Here is a 15,614-nt window from a genome sequence, read left to right on the forward strand (position 1 = left end):
AATTACAATATGATCTCTATCTTTAAGGTAAGATACTTGTTATCTAATCACATACACGTGTGTGTGTGTGTGTGTGTGTGTGTATAATCATACCCCGATAAGCATTAGCTTGATACTTGCGTGTCATTTCTGTTCGTATAGTTCCATTTTAGAGCCGTGGTACCCCAACACGACAGCTTTGCAGCCATTTTGAAGGGACAATTTTGAGTTGCTAAACCCTTGTCTTAAAGGGATTTTTGGAACAAAGGGAACCCAGAGAGAGTTTCTGATTAGCCTGTCATATCAGAACCCACTCTTCCTTTGAAATGAAGGTGCAAAGCTCTGTCTCCTGTCAGCCAGGCTCAAAGTAATATAGTCAGTCTCCCCATGTTGTGCTGAGTGAGTGAGTTACCTTGATTAATTTGCTGACTTATTCATTAATTACTCAGACTACTTAACTGTTAAAAATAAGCCAATATGACTTACAAGGGCCTTTTCTCATTCTCAAACTGTTTATTAATTTAGTGTGGCAGTTTCCTGTAGAAACACATATACAACCAAGGTCCACAGCCCTGTTAAAAAGTGGTTACATTTCAAGTTTCTATAAAAATGATCACACTCTGTGGGTATCTGTTAGCACTGATTAACTATATATTTTTATTTTGTAGGCGAGCTGACCAGCTTATACAAGAAGAAAATGATGATGTCATTCCTTACTGCATTGCCACAGGTGATGTGAAGAAACTGGTCAGTTTTTTCACTTCAAGAGGACAGCTTAAAGATGCTCTGCTTGTTGCCCAGGTAGCCTAGAAAATGTCATGCGATTTTAGAAATGTTTATATTCTTTGACTGGATGCATGTACCTAAACATTACCTTGATAAGTGATGCTGGGTTCAGCACCTACTATATAATGCTTAAAATGTGCCTGAAATTCAGATTCCATGTAAATGCAACAGAACCGGACCATCTTGCATTCCCTATGCAGCACCTTGCTTCTGTCTATATAGCCAATGCCAAGCTCTTAAGCCAGAAATAATAATAATAATAATAATAATAATAATATATAATAATAATAATAATAATAATAATAATAATAATTATTATTATTATTATTATTATTATTATTATTATTATTATTATTATTATTATTATTTTATTTATAAATAAATAATAATTAGCAGACACCCTTATCCAGGATGACCTGCAGTTGTAAAATATCACATTAATTAGCAGACACCCTTATCCAGGATGACCTGCAGTTGTTGCAAAATATCACATTACAGCAGTCAGTGGTAAATAAGAGCGCATTCAAAGAGAGAATACAGACAAATTTTAAAATATACAGTAAGTAATTTCGACTAAGAGCAGTTAAACTTATAGTAAAAATATTTGCTTATAAGAGTAAATTCCATTAAGTAGTAGTTTGTACAAGAAATAGACAAGAACGATTTCAAATAGGAGCAATTACCAAAAATGTGAATACAGTTACTTTTAAGAATAAAATCAAGTACAAGGTACAGAAAATAGTTATAATTGAGACAAGTAGTAGAATACAGCAAAGTTTGGAGCAGTTAAGTGCAAGTACAAGGTGTTGCAAATACAATTGGTTAGCATATAGTCCAGTATAGTTGAGGGTTGTGAGGTTTACAGATGCTGTCTGAACAGGTGTGTCTTGAGGAGGCGCTGGAAGGTAGTCAGGGGCTGGTAGCGGAAGCAGGGAGGACGGCCAGGAGGAAGTTGCAGCAGTTAAGGCGGGACAATACCAAGGCCTGAACTAGGAGCTGCATGGAGTAGTTGGTGAGGAAGGGCCGAATTCTGTGTATGTTGCTGAGGAAGAAGCAACAGGAGCATGCCAGAGTAGAGATGTGCTGAGAGTAGGAGAGAGAGGGGTCGAGGGTGACACAGAGTTTATTGATGGATCAGGCGGGAGAGAGAGTGGTGAATTCAAGAGGAGTAGAGATAGATGGAAGAAGTGATGGGAGAAGAGAAGGAGGTCTGATTTGGAGAGGTTGAGTTTAAGATGATGCAAGCGCATCCAGGAGGAGATGGCCAAAAGAGAGGTAGAGATATGGGATGAGGGGACCCAGGGAACGGGTGTAGAGAGAGAAAGGGGGGGGTCCCTTGGGGGACGCCTGTAGAAAGAGAGTAAGAGGTAGATGGTGAGTAGTACGTATGATCGGAGAGGTATAAGGAGAACCGTGCAAGAGAAGTGCCAGAGAGTCCCAGATTAGCGAGGGGGGACAGGAGAACAGAGTGGACGACTGTGTCAAAAGCAACAGAGAGGTCGAGAAAAATTAGGACAGAGGAGAGGGAGGCAGCAAGGGCAAAGAGCAGAGAGTTAGTGATGGAGAGAAGAGCATTTTCTGTGGAGTGTACCGGGCCAAAACCGGAATGGAGGGGGTCGAGCAGAGAATGTTTTGACAGGAAACCAGAGAGCTGGCGATGTACCACTCGCTCAAGGGTTTAGAGAGGAAAGGGAGAAGGGAGACAGGACAGTAGTTCTGGAGGGATATGGGATCAAGGGAAGGTTTTTTTTTTAAGATGGGGGTGATGCAGGCCTTTTTGAAAGCAGAGGGGGAAAAGCCAGAGAGTAGAAAGGTGTTGAGAAGAGAAATCGACAAATTAGATGCAGGTGCTTGTATCCAAATGCTTAGAAAATGTGTACTTTTCTGTATTTTTTTTTTTAACAAAGCCCTACATATTAATTTAAGAAAATGCATAATTCTGAGGGAACAGTTAGAAACTGAAATCATATAAAATAGCATGTACAACTTCACATTGAACCATTAAGTGACATTGTCCTCATTTGAAGACAGGCTATTTTGTACTATATTGTTACTCTTATTACTCTTTAACTAAGTCTAATTTTGTTAATGACAAAAGTTAATTATAAATGTAATGTATCAAATTACATAACACAGTTTGTGTTCTGATTTTTTCAAAGAAAAGCTAATTTGGTACTTAATGGGTTTATATGGCTTTTTTTATTTTATATTTTATTTTCATTCAATAGGCAGCTTGTGAAGGAAACATACAAGTCCCACATACCTCCTTCACAAATAACTCCCCAACTGCTGATGGTAACAACATGGACAATTACAATGGGTAAGTTTAAGACCGTTTTTATAAATGTTGTCTATTGGGGTTGGACAAAAAAAAAAACAGAAACATCTCCCTTAAAACAGTATAAGAGGGTGTAGACCACAGGCAAGGTGTCTGCTGGGTGTGATGTGTTACATCTAATAACCCATAGAGTTCACACCTTTGAGACATGAAACATCAGTATTAAAAAAATGTATATGGAGGCTCCTTTTAATCAAGTGCCTTCTATCATATCGCTTTTGACATCAACCATATCTGTTGTCTTACCCATTTTGACTAAATTAGACTTACAACATGTCAGGCATCCGTTTTGATTAGCTTTTTCTGTGAATTTTAAAGTTCCTTATGGTTTGGTTTTTAAGAGTTCTACAATTTACAAGAACCTGTCAAAAGTATAGAAATATAATTCCAATATGTTCCAAATTGCATGCTTTTATATATTAAAAAAAAACATTTCAAAAAGACTGAAAAGGGAGGGCGGCAAAAATCCGTTGATGTGGGCTCTACTGCGTGGTAGATGGCCGCGACTGGAGTTAGGCGAGGGTGCTAAGGAAAGTCAAGGTCATCGACCACATGATAGAGCTCGCATCGAGAGGGCTCTATCACTATTAGAAAACAATTTATTTATTTATTTCCTCTTTAAAAAAAAAAAAAAAACTTTAAAACCTATATTTACCTTGAACTTCTGATATTTCGCCAGTTAACATTCCGCTGAGGAACATATTTATTGTGGTCTTACATTTTCTTATTATAATTTATCTAGACATGTACAATTGTTGAATAGTCCGTGTAGTATTGACTCGGACTCGAACATGCAGGCAGGGAGTGGATTGGCTGTTGCGTAGAACTGAAACAGGGTTGGCAGTTTGACTGTCTGGTTTTAAAGGAGGGTGTTTGGATCCAGCCGATGATAGAATTGTGGATCAATCGTGGCTTCCCTGTTGATTTGCTGTCCATTACCTGCAAATTGAGCCTTCATTATGGTGTCCTGTCACAGACAAGATTTCGCTTGTCTCTAGACCAGCGTCAGAAAGTATGTTTAAGTAGCTTTTTATGTTATCAGATTAGTTGTAGATTAGAATGTTGAGGGAAAAAGCCGGTATGTATGCCCGGATTGATTTAAAATTTAATTCACAGTTAAGCACTTCAACGTTCCAGCAGACATCTATGCAAAATAGAAGCCCTCTAATCTGGAAGCCGATGGCTGTTCGCATTCAATCGTTTTAATATATATATATATATATATATATATATATATATATATATATATATATATATATATAGGTGCCATATCTTGTTCGTCGGACTATAGAGAGGAGCTTTGTAGAACATAATGCATTACGTTAACGTTGCTATCTATCAGTGTTGCCTGTACTCTCAAAGCTTTTCACTCTCAAAAGTCTTAGCATTTTGTTTCAGATTGTTACACAAAGTCAGCAAAGAGCTCGCCGCGTGGTACTTCCAGGATGGACGAGCAGTGCTGGCAGCATGCTGCCACTTAGCAGTGGACAACATTGAGGTATCATTATTTTTACTGAGCTTCTAAAACTGTCATTAATATGGGTAAAGATGATAAGTGGTCTAATTAACCCTGTGGTCAAGTATTAAATATATGATATACTGACCAGATTGATGTGCATCCAGTGGACGTTTCTGCAAATTATATTGTGAGAGACAGAGATATAGTGGAGGCATGGTGTGAGAATGTCACTTCTTTGGTCATGGCTACCTAGTTTAGCGTGTTCTGTTTGCTGACTGAGGAATGAATTATGCATTATGTCTTCAGAATCATTTGCCGAATTAAGTTTACAATAAGATATTTCACATATTGTTAATGCATTCATGGAGACATTTCTTCTCATGATACTGTCAACAGGATTTGGCCATTCAATTTGTGACATAAATATTTATGTACCATCTTCAACCGAACAACTTGCATGAACCCTATAGATCAATTTACACATAGCCTTCAAAGGTTTATTATGAACATCACAAACTGTACATCCTGGATAACTGTTGCATGCTATTAGTCTAATCTCATTGTCCTGTGTTTAATGTACATTTCGAAAATACTTTACAATGATTTATCACCTAACTACATCAGTTCAATTAAAACCTTATTTGTACAACACGTTATATGAGGGAATCTCTTTCCTTTTGAGAAAGCTAGCAATGGCCAACCTGATTCGTGGCAATGAACTAGAGCTAGCTCTGTGTGTGGGGACTGTGCTGGGAGAAGCTGCATCACAGGCAACACATTACATTCTTGAACTGCTTGCAAGGAAGTACATGACAGCCACTGCATGGTAAGATGTTAACTGTTAAACAGTATTTGAAAGAAATATATGCATTATTGACAGTAATTCTAAATATAGAACAGAAGAATTGTAATGAACTATTTATTGTAAAAAATAAAGAAGTAGAAAGGCAACAAAAACACAGTAGAATATATTGTAACATATATAAATTGTTAACAAATACGCGCATGCTGTAACCTGTTATTGTGCAAAATGTTGCAGCAATACCTTTTGTATGCTGTATTGTTTCACAAGTATTCTGTTATGCATTCATTTTCCATTGTGTTAAAGTGAATTTTGGTGTTTTATTATTGTTTCAATTTTCGTTTTAGCTTTCCATCTGTTGGATACAGGTATTGTTAATACCATCTGGTATAAAAAAAAAAAATGGATTACTCGTGCATTTAGTCCATTTTTATACTAAAACTTTATGTCATTGCATTTTTCTTTCATAATTAAAACCCACTTAATTCCCTTGTCATGTCTTCTAAACAGTCTACTGTTTGTGTAATGAAAGGCAACAAAAAAACAGTATGTTTATAGAGAGTAGTACTACACCTACTCACACATTGTTCAAAAGAGTGAGTGGTAGGGTTTCAAACCAAAGTGACCAGGTCCCAATGGCTATGTTTACAATGAAATAAAGGGACAGGTACGCTGATGGCGTTAATTTGTAATGCAATAACATTTTAGATTTACCTGCAATTTTTGAAAGGTTTACAACAAACTTGTAAGTGGCCTGAGGTGAGAGTCATTATATTTTAATTGAGAAGTGAAAATAAAAATAAATTTCAGACATACGGTATACTAAAATAATAAACATACTGTTAATCATATAGTAAAGTAAAATAGCACCGTATGGTCTCTTAAAATAGCCTATTATAACAATTCAGTTTAAAGGTGTGATGTTTATGTGTACTCTAGATTTACCAGATGTTGTTTTTGTTTAAAAGGCAGATCTTCCACTCCCTATTGAAGTTGTCTTTGGCTTTAACACATTGCATTCTACCTAGTCTGTAAAGCCATGGCGTTTGTAGGCTACGCCGCCAACCCCAGGGTTTATCATTCCTGGTCCTGGGGATCCACTGTGTCTTCCGGTTTACATTCCAACTGAGTTCTCAATTACTTAATTAAACCCTTAATTGAACTAATAATGTGCTTTATTAGACTTTTTTCTACAAAGTTGCTGATTTCAAGTTACTTATAAAATCTTATAAACTTGAAATCTCCAACTGTTTAAAAGCTGAAAACATTTAAAATGGTCTTATAAGGGTTCAATTAAGTAATTGATAACTCAGTTGGAATGAAAACCAGCAGACACAGTGGGTCCCCAGGAACAGGATTGGGGAACCCTGGCCCCATAACATGTGGTTTGAATCCTATCTCAGAGCTAGATCGAAATTGAACCCTTAACAATGGGTTTATACAGGTGCATATTTTACCACTTTATCACCTATTGTCTTTTAAGAACGCACAAAATACTACCTATTGTAAAAGTCAACATCATACAGCCTACTATGGAGCAAGATTGTAAGCAGGATGTCATTAGTCTGTGTGGGCTTTTATAAAATAGATAGCAGATATACAGTAGGAATATTACAAATTAATGTGTCATTGTTACAATCCACAATAGTTTTAACTTCCATTTTCGGGTACGTTATTACCCACTGTCAATGCACTGTTAAAGCCACCTTTAGGAAATATAAAGGTTAGACATTACATCAATGTACAGTTTTAAATTAGTGGAAGAGTTCCACGAAGGAAGCAACCATGTTATATCTTGCAACACCATACTGGTGTATTTGTATGCATGTAAATGATAATATCCTAAAGGTAACAGTAGATCAGCACATACTTACCTTTCAAGTTTTTGCAAGTGTATTTTAAATAAATATTAATAAAAATTCACCCTGTCAAGTGGCACAAAACATTTTGAAAATACATGCCTGCACCTTCAACACAAGTTGTGGATTTTGGAATGAGATTATTCTTTTTGTCTACCTTATGATGAAATGAATGGAATGCCAAAATGGCCAGGAATCCACCCTTTGGGTCATACCACTTTTCATCCCACACTTCATAAAAAAATAAATAAATAAGTGTGTAACAAAATAGTGCATAGTGGGAAGATGACATACTGCTGTGGCTTGTTAAAAGTCGTTGTGAACATAGTCTGTCTTCAGCTGATGGCGCATACTGCAAGTTGTAGGCTGGGTTGTCATGGAGACCCTCACTTGCAAGCAAGGCACCAGCAAGCCCTAGAAAAAACTACTGATTAGAGACGTATTCTTCACTCATCAGCCTAATTATATACCAGTAAACCATTTGATCCGAGTTGGTTTATACATATTAGAGCAGGTAGTTTAGCAATGCCAGTGAATATAATAAATACAGAACTGCTGATCTGCCATAAAGAAACACAACATTAATTACAGTGATTTTGTATTGTATTTTTCTGTTCAGGGACCTTGCAGCACACTTATTAAATGTGATTCCAGATAATGAGTTACTGCTTATCAAGCTGTGTGCTTTCTACCCTGGAAACTCAGCAGAGATTAATGATCTTCATGAAAGAGTAAGTAACAGTAACAGAACCTAACACATTACAGTGGACAAATTGTAAACTGTATTAAAGGTAGTCATTTATTTAAAAAAGACATATAACGAATCTATTTTTGGAAGTTATACAAAATCGACAAAAAAGAGAAATATTCCAAAACACTATAAAATGTTACGTTTTATTGACTCAGTTTTTAAAAAACCATGTGTTATGCAGGTCAGTACACTCCCCTGGATGCATTGGCCTTGCAGTTTTCAGATGAGGGTATTTATGACAAATTGGGGAAAACTGTGGCATTGTCGAGGCAAAATACTTATATCTACATTCGCACAAGCATTTTGCATTTATTATCTGTTTTAAAATGCAGAAATGTAAGAAATAAAAGCAAGTGCCATAGACCGGTGTTTCCCATCCCTGTTCCTGGCAACACACTTGTGTCTGCTGGTTTTTGTTCCAATGCGGCTCTCCATTGCTTAATTGAACCGTATCAACAAATTAAGAGCTTGAAAATAATGGGAAAATGCCCAGTGACTCACTTTATTAGTTCAGTGAAGGGTTCAATTAAGCAATTGAGCGCTGTGTTGGAACGACAACCAGCAGACACGGTGTGCCTCCAGGAACAGTGTTGGGAAACACTGCCATAGACAATAAAACCCTACATAGCTTCCTGATAGTATTACTTTGTTTCTAATTAACACTAATGCTGCTGACCTCCAATTGCCCCCTTGTAAATGACGACTAGGTACATCACCTGGGGTTGACTTCAGAGGGCTAATTCAAATTGAGACCCATGACTGTTTCACTTGGTATAACAGTGATTTTTTTTTTTTTTTTTTTTTTTTTAACTCTTTCAGTGTAATCTTCCAAGTTTAGAAGAATGTTTGGAATTAGCAGAAACTGCACACAATGATGGAGAAATCTTCCAGGCAGTAAAATATTACTTGCTGAGCCCTGAGCCACAGAAAGCCCTTCCAATTGGCATTCAGTTTGTTAAAGGTATATTTCTTACGTGTGAGGTTTGAAATGTAAGTTCTTATGTTAATGAGACTTGTGAATGCATTTATTAACGTGTATCAGGAAATACAACATTATTAGTTGGCATGTTAGATTTATACAATGCTGCATGTTAGATTTATACAATGCTGCCATTAACTGACAGCAAGAGAACACAGTTAAGCGTAAATGTAATTGTAAAATCCCAGGTGGTAACTATGTAGTTAATAACACTGAATACATTATGGTAACACTTTTAAAGAAATGTATGGTGATTCATATGAATTTCAATTGCCTTCCATTGGAGTAGCTGAATAATAGCTTACCATTTTTTTCTAATGAGTTATTTTAAAGTGTTGCCAAATTAGTTGTATTAACTTCACAACCTAACACAATGACACAACAAGCCTCCACATTTAAGTTTATAGAAAAAAAAAAGTCAAAGGCCTTTGTTCGAAATTTTTGTTTTGTATTATTTAAAAAAAAAAAAAAATCTTAATACATTATGTTTTTCTTATTCAACAGAACAAATAAGTAGCTCTGATTGGACCTTGGACTCAGTCTACCCTATTCTTGACCTCCTTAGTTACATTCGTACAGATCGACTGCTTCTTCACAAGTGCAGTGAGTAAGTATCTCAATACAGACCTAAGATAGACGCCAGGTAAACAGGTACAGTATGTTGTATCAGTTGTATATGTTGTATCAATCTAGTACAGCGTTGGGAGCACACTATACAACAGAAGTAACGTTTCTATATAACATTGCTCACACTACTTGGTCGTATTACCTGTCATATTCCACCGACCAATTTACCTGGGGTGCGTTCAACTAGGCGAGCGTTCGCAGTGAACTGTGTTTGGCTAGTTGAACGGTTTACTGAACATTCCACAAACATTTAAAAATGGTGCTTAGATCAACTTCGGATTTAGCTGCACTAATGACTTCATTAGTCATATTGGACAAATTTGTGGACGATAGCGATCTTAGTAGCGTTCAGTTGGTTGAAATTTTTAACGTAATGTCACTTATAAAAGCATCCGCCTAGTAACTATTGTAGCAATCTATGAAATGAGCAAAGCGAGACAGGGATTCAGAGCTAACTCAATTTTTATCTGCCAACACAGCCTATTTAAATAATCCGTAGTCACTTTATTTAAAAGTTTCAGGCAAAGTGTGTCAGGTTTTTTTTTTTTTTTATTATTCTTTATTTGACTGGTTTCTGAGAAATTTGGCTTTCTCTTCTTGGATTTCTATGGCGGTTAACACTAACAGGTAAAAAAAAAAAAACTGAAGACGGTACAGCAACGGACAAGGTTGGTGACCTTAAGAACGTTGATGAATTTAAAAACAGGCGAATCACCACTAAAATAAGTGATTTACTTATTTTAAATTCATAAACGTTCTTACATTCACCAACTTTGTTATTTATTTTTTTGTTTTTTGTTTTTGTTTTGCTGGTATCAGCCTAGGTTGTGGTTTAATTGGCAACTTTGTATTTACTGCAGTATACTATCTTGCAACTTTGTATGTGCTGCAGTGTAAGTCTTGCGGTTTAATGAATAACTGTGTTTGTAACCATTTGTAATCTCAAGAATTATAAAAACGGACTGTGGCAGGCTGGCGAGTGGATAGAGGCCCAGAGACAGACTGCAGTTCAAAAAAATAACTTTTATTATAAATAAACACAAAATGAAAGGGCACAAGGGCCAAAACAAAACAATTTAAACACAAAGAAAGACAAAAAGCAAAATTTACAAAAATAACAATCTCCAGGCTGGGCAATGCCTTCACTGGATTCAAGCTCTCCAAACAACCAAAAAAAAACCAACTTGCTTCCTCAGCTCCCTCTCTCCAAATGAGAAGCAGAGGCCTCCTTTTATATCAGGTGGCTGGGCGCTGATTGATCGTTAATCAACCTAATCAACTAATCAACCCCAGCCACCTGAACATAATAAACCCAGGCAGGTAGGGGAAGTTAACCCCATCCCTGCCAATTTAAAGGGCAGAGCTTTGCTCTGCCACACGGACCCTTACAGTAATAATGAGATATTAGAGCACTTTAGACTAATTAGTTAATATTTATCATCAGCAATATACATAGGACTATATGTTTTACCATTTTTAAACATATTTTAACAATTTTATATTAAAAAACATGCTTTTAATTCACATTATATTATAAACATAACATATAATATAAACATATCTGATGTAACACTTTCTGCTTCTTGCTTTGTCATGCATTGCCAAGTCAAAGAAATGTTCTCCCATCCAGTAGCCATTTTTGTTGGCATTAAACTGCTTCTTTAGAGTGTTCGCCATCATTAGCAAACATTTGCGACTAACAGACCACAAACATGTTTGCAAACATTCGCCTGGTTGAACGCATGCGTGGTGTGTAAATAGGACAGGAGGACCACAGTCACTTCCCATGAACCTTTGAGAAACAGGACTGCTTTTATTTGTATACAAGTGTATTAATTTGAGTATTGCAACATTGTACCAACCATTTTAAAATGTTGCATCCGATGCATATAGTTTTTAATAGGAAAACAAAATTGAGTAGTGGCATTAGTCTTCATTTGAAACAGGGCTGTAGTTTATGTGTAAAAGTTCCCTACAATAATTTTAGTGTGCAAGGGTGATTTTCTGCATACAGCGTTTTGTGCAATACTATTCTTTTTGAACCCTTACATGTATAATTCCAATTGCTTCGTCATTGCAATATAGCTGTGGCATGATTCTGTGTTTTGCTTAAAGATACCATTCATTTCAGACAGCTGTTTTTATAATGGAGAAGGCTAATGCTGCTTGAATTTCCGTTCATGTTACACCTATGTGTGGATCGGCTTGAGTATCACAGTGGTGATATGAGATACCACTACTTTTAAAGTATGTTTAAGTATTGAATTTCATGTAGATACTTAAAATATAAGAGGCTATTAGTAAGTTGTTCTGTACACTTTATTAAAACTAAATACATTGAGCAAGTATTTTGCATTTTATTTGCATTTTAAGAATGCTTAGTAACAAAAAGATCACATTTGTTGATAATTATAAATACAAATTTTTCCCAAACATCACTAAACTAATTTTTCCCCCACTAATTTTCTAATTGTAAAAATAAACATTAAATTAAGAACCCCAAGTACAAATTACTAATGGAAAAATGCATTCTTCAATGAAACTGTAAATTAGTTGGAACCACCGAGAATTAAAATAACCTAGATTATTGAAAAAGCGCTAATTTCTTCCGCTAACATACCACACTAGAATAACTGAGTATTGATGTATCCCTTTAACATACAGCTGCAAAGGCTTTTTTTTTTTACTGTGCCACCAAGTTTTTATTTGAAAAGCTCGATACTGTTTGCAAACAGGCTCCTTTCGAGCTGCTGTTTCATCTCAATGGGGGTTTGCGTTTAAGTTAAACTCAACACCTACACCCCTCATTTCCACTGCAGCATTTTAAACTATGTGGGCTAGGATCATTTAAGGAATTAATTCCATCGCCATTCTGATTACTTTTCTTACTGTACAGCACATACAATTTCCCAATATCCTAAACTGTTTTTTCATCAGCGCATTGCTCAGACATGCAGATGTTAATTAAATGTAAGCTATTACATAAAAATCCATTGATTGATCTACCAAATACGACTCTTATTATTTACACTACATGTAAAAAAGACCTTAAGAAGCTAGAGAAATTATTTTAGACACTTTGCTTATCTTGCTTATAAACTCACACGGCAGTGCTGTTGTAAAAGTACCCTGATATACACACAACGCATGCAAGAAATAGTGTTGCTTTTTTGTCCACATTATCAGACGGTCGATCGACATTTATTTAGGTCTAAATTTAAACAGCAAAGATGTAATCGATTCAGTTCTGAGTTAATATCTTTTTTTTATTATTTATTAAAACTACAATGCCTGAAACTAGCAAACTTTCAAGCATGGCTATTAAGTTAGGAAGTCTGTTTATTTTACAGTATTTTAGAGAATTGAAGCCCCCGCCCATACCCATGTGTTACGAGATAAGAGTTTGCTACCCCACCGTCAGCATCCAAGAAATACCAAATAAATACACTTAGTATTGTGTTTGTCGTTATTATTTATGTTTACTTAAATTTTGTCTTTTTTTTTGTGAATTTTTCAAACTTTTACAAAGGTACTGCTCAATGAAAGAAAGTCACTTATTATTAATCCCTGTTTCTCCATATTATATTGTAGCATGCATTGGGGTGACGCAATCAAATATGAAGACATAAGCCAGATACCAGCTCCTCCAAGGGATCTGGCTCTTTAGTACTGCAGTATTGGTGCTATGCTTCAGTGCGGGAGGTCCTGGGTTTGCGTCCCACCTCCACCTGTAAGAAACCCCTGCCTGCAGGAACTGAGACCGTTACAATATAAAGTATATAATGTATACTATATTCACTGTGTACCTTTTCTATTATTCTAGCAATTGTAACGAGTTACTAATATTTTGTGGATACATTGGAGCTTTGTTAGCAACCAGAAGACAGTACTCTAGCATTGTTCCAGCCCTTTATGAATATACAAGGTAAGGACAAAAATCTGATTAGAGTCTGTTAATCTCGAAAAAATAACATGTTGCTGTTTTTATGGTCATAAATAAGTACTGTTGGGGCAAAGGAAATTTCTACAAACCCCCATTATATATAATATATATATATATATATATATATATATATATATATATATATATATATATATATATATATACATACATACATACATACATACATATATTTGTAAACGATCCTCGCACTCACGGAGTTCGTTGCCCCTTTTAAAGTAGGCCCAAGACACCGAAACGGAATTGCTTTAGCGCTGACGCGCACTTTTAATAAACATAAAACAAAACAGAAATAAACACCTAACTCCCTCTTGGAGCTCTGACTAAACATAGACTGGTTCCTCACTAAACCACAGGACGGCTAAGCCGTTTACCTGACAAACACCAAAACGGGCTTCTCTCAGCACTCTCTTCAATACGACTGGACACACACGCAGTCGGGCTCTTCACTCAGCAGCCCCGATCAGTCTGGCTGCCTCCCCCAAATACCCTGCACCTGTCTCTAATTTATAATTATCATCAGGTGCCGAGGATTAACTAAATCATTAAAACAATTACAATTAAACCCCATAACACCCAAATGTGCATTCTCACAAGGTTTTTAGCAGGGAAGGATTTTAACCCCCTCCCTGGTACCTTACAATATATATATATATATATATATATATATATATATATATATATATATAATATATGTATAGTTATACACTAATGTTGTATTATACACTAATGTTGTATTCTACATCAGATGTTATCTACTTTTGTTTATCTGACCTCCTAATTCTTACAGATCTGACTACTACGTCTTAATTTGTATTGTTTTTAGTAAGTATGTCATGTGCTCCTTATTTTTCAGCCAGCTGTTAAAAAGACGAGAGGTGTCTGTCCCTCTAAAGATTGAACAGCTCTCGGTGGAGCTGGATGCTTGGAGATCATGTACACAATCTTTAAACAAGTAGGTATACATGTACTAATAGAACATGTGACACCATTGGGTTCTGTTCAGAAATATTTTTGTTCATTAAACAGACTTTAAGAGTTATTAAAACAAAGTCAGTTTTATGAACATATTCAGTACTCAGTTTAGTATTAACACAACTGCCCTGGACTGACTTTTTAAACACAACTCTAGGGACATGTTGGACTTGGCTTTTTGATGCTCAGTATGTCACATAGTTGTCTTAGTTATTTATGTTAAAGCTTTTGTGAATAGGGTCTGTTGCACTAGTGCTTTTTTATTTAAAATAGTTTATATATTATTACTTTAGGGCTATCAAATTGATCAGACAACTATGATGTGATAGACAGTGCATGCAGCCTGTTAGATTATTTTATTTTAATTATACAACAGTGGAATTGCCTGTTCCATTAATGGTACTATAGGGATTCTACGGTACTATAGTCATTATATCCTATGGTATGTATAGTATCTGAATATTGCACAATTGACTCAAGGTGACAGAGACTTAAACTTTTTAAACCTCAGCACAGACCTGTACTTTCAAAGGGCCTACCTATTTAATTCTTTAATAAAATTATTATCTGATTTTTGGACGTTTATCTACCCAGTAGCCATTTAAATTGCTGAATTATATTTCACTTATGTCTTTTATAATCATTGCCTGCTTAGATCCTTAGATGAAGTGTCATACACTCCTCCCTCTGAAGCCCAGAAGCAAGTCTATAAGATATTGCTAAACAGGATTAAAGAGGAGCCTCTCATAGGAATGACTGGCCCTGATTATGTGACTGGGTCTAATCTTCCAAGCCATTCAGATGTCTATATTTCCTGTCTAACAGGATCAAGGATACAGGTATGTACATCTGTGTGTTATTTTCTCCAAACTATGAATAGGTTAATTTTTTGGAAGTATTTACCCTTTGTATCACTGCTTTCAATCCCTAAATATGTTCCCTATAATAGTCCCTCGCTAAACTGGAAAGACAATATTTATATACCAGTCTTTTTCTGTTGTAAACATGGCCATTGTTGTTTTGTAAGAAGAATTCTCACATAATATTTCTTAGAAAAAATGTCATTTAAGAAAAAACTTAAATGAAATCTGAAGTTTA

General features: G+C 35.7%; 1 protein-coding gene across 2 annotated transcripts in view; it reads left to right on the plus strand.

Annotated features, from left to right (window-relative positions):
* Positions 1–15,614, plus strand: part of wdr17 (WD repeat domain 17) — a 39,647-nt gene that overhangs the window by 21,306 nt on the left and 2,727 nt on the right. Inside the window, exons 18-28 of one of the 2 annotated variants that reach the window (XM_041223629.1) lie at positions 648–780; positions 2,994–3,085; positions 4,502–4,601; positions 5,249–5,388; positions 5,712–5,732; positions 7,843–7,954; positions 8,794–8,935; positions 9,458–9,560; positions 13,404–13,505; positions 14,398–14,496; positions 15,172–15,355. In XM_041223629.1, the coding sequence (XP_041079563.1) occupies positions 648–780; positions 2,994–3,085; positions 4,502–4,601; positions 5,249–5,388; positions 5,712–5,732; positions 7,843–7,954; positions 8,794–8,935; positions 9,458–9,560; positions 13,404–13,505; positions 14,398–14,496; positions 15,172–15,355 (1,228 nt within the window). Of the gene's footprint in view, positions 1–647; positions 781–2,993; positions 3,086–4,501; positions 4,602–5,248; positions 5,389–5,711; positions 5,738–7,814; positions 7,955–8,793; positions 8,936–9,457; positions 9,561–13,403; positions 13,506–14,397; positions 14,497–15,171; positions 15,356–15,614 lie in introns of both variants that reach the window. The other variant, XM_041223621.1, reaches the window with a different exon arrangement.

This window comes from Polyodon spathula, chromosome 2, assembly GCF_017654505.1.
Source record: "Polyodon spathula isolate WHYD16114869_AA chromosome 2, ASM1765450v1, whole genome shotgun sequence".
Classification (NCBI taxonomy): domain Eukaryota; kingdom Metazoa; phylum Chordata; class Actinopteri; order Acipenseriformes; family Polyodontidae; genus Polyodon; species Polyodon spathula.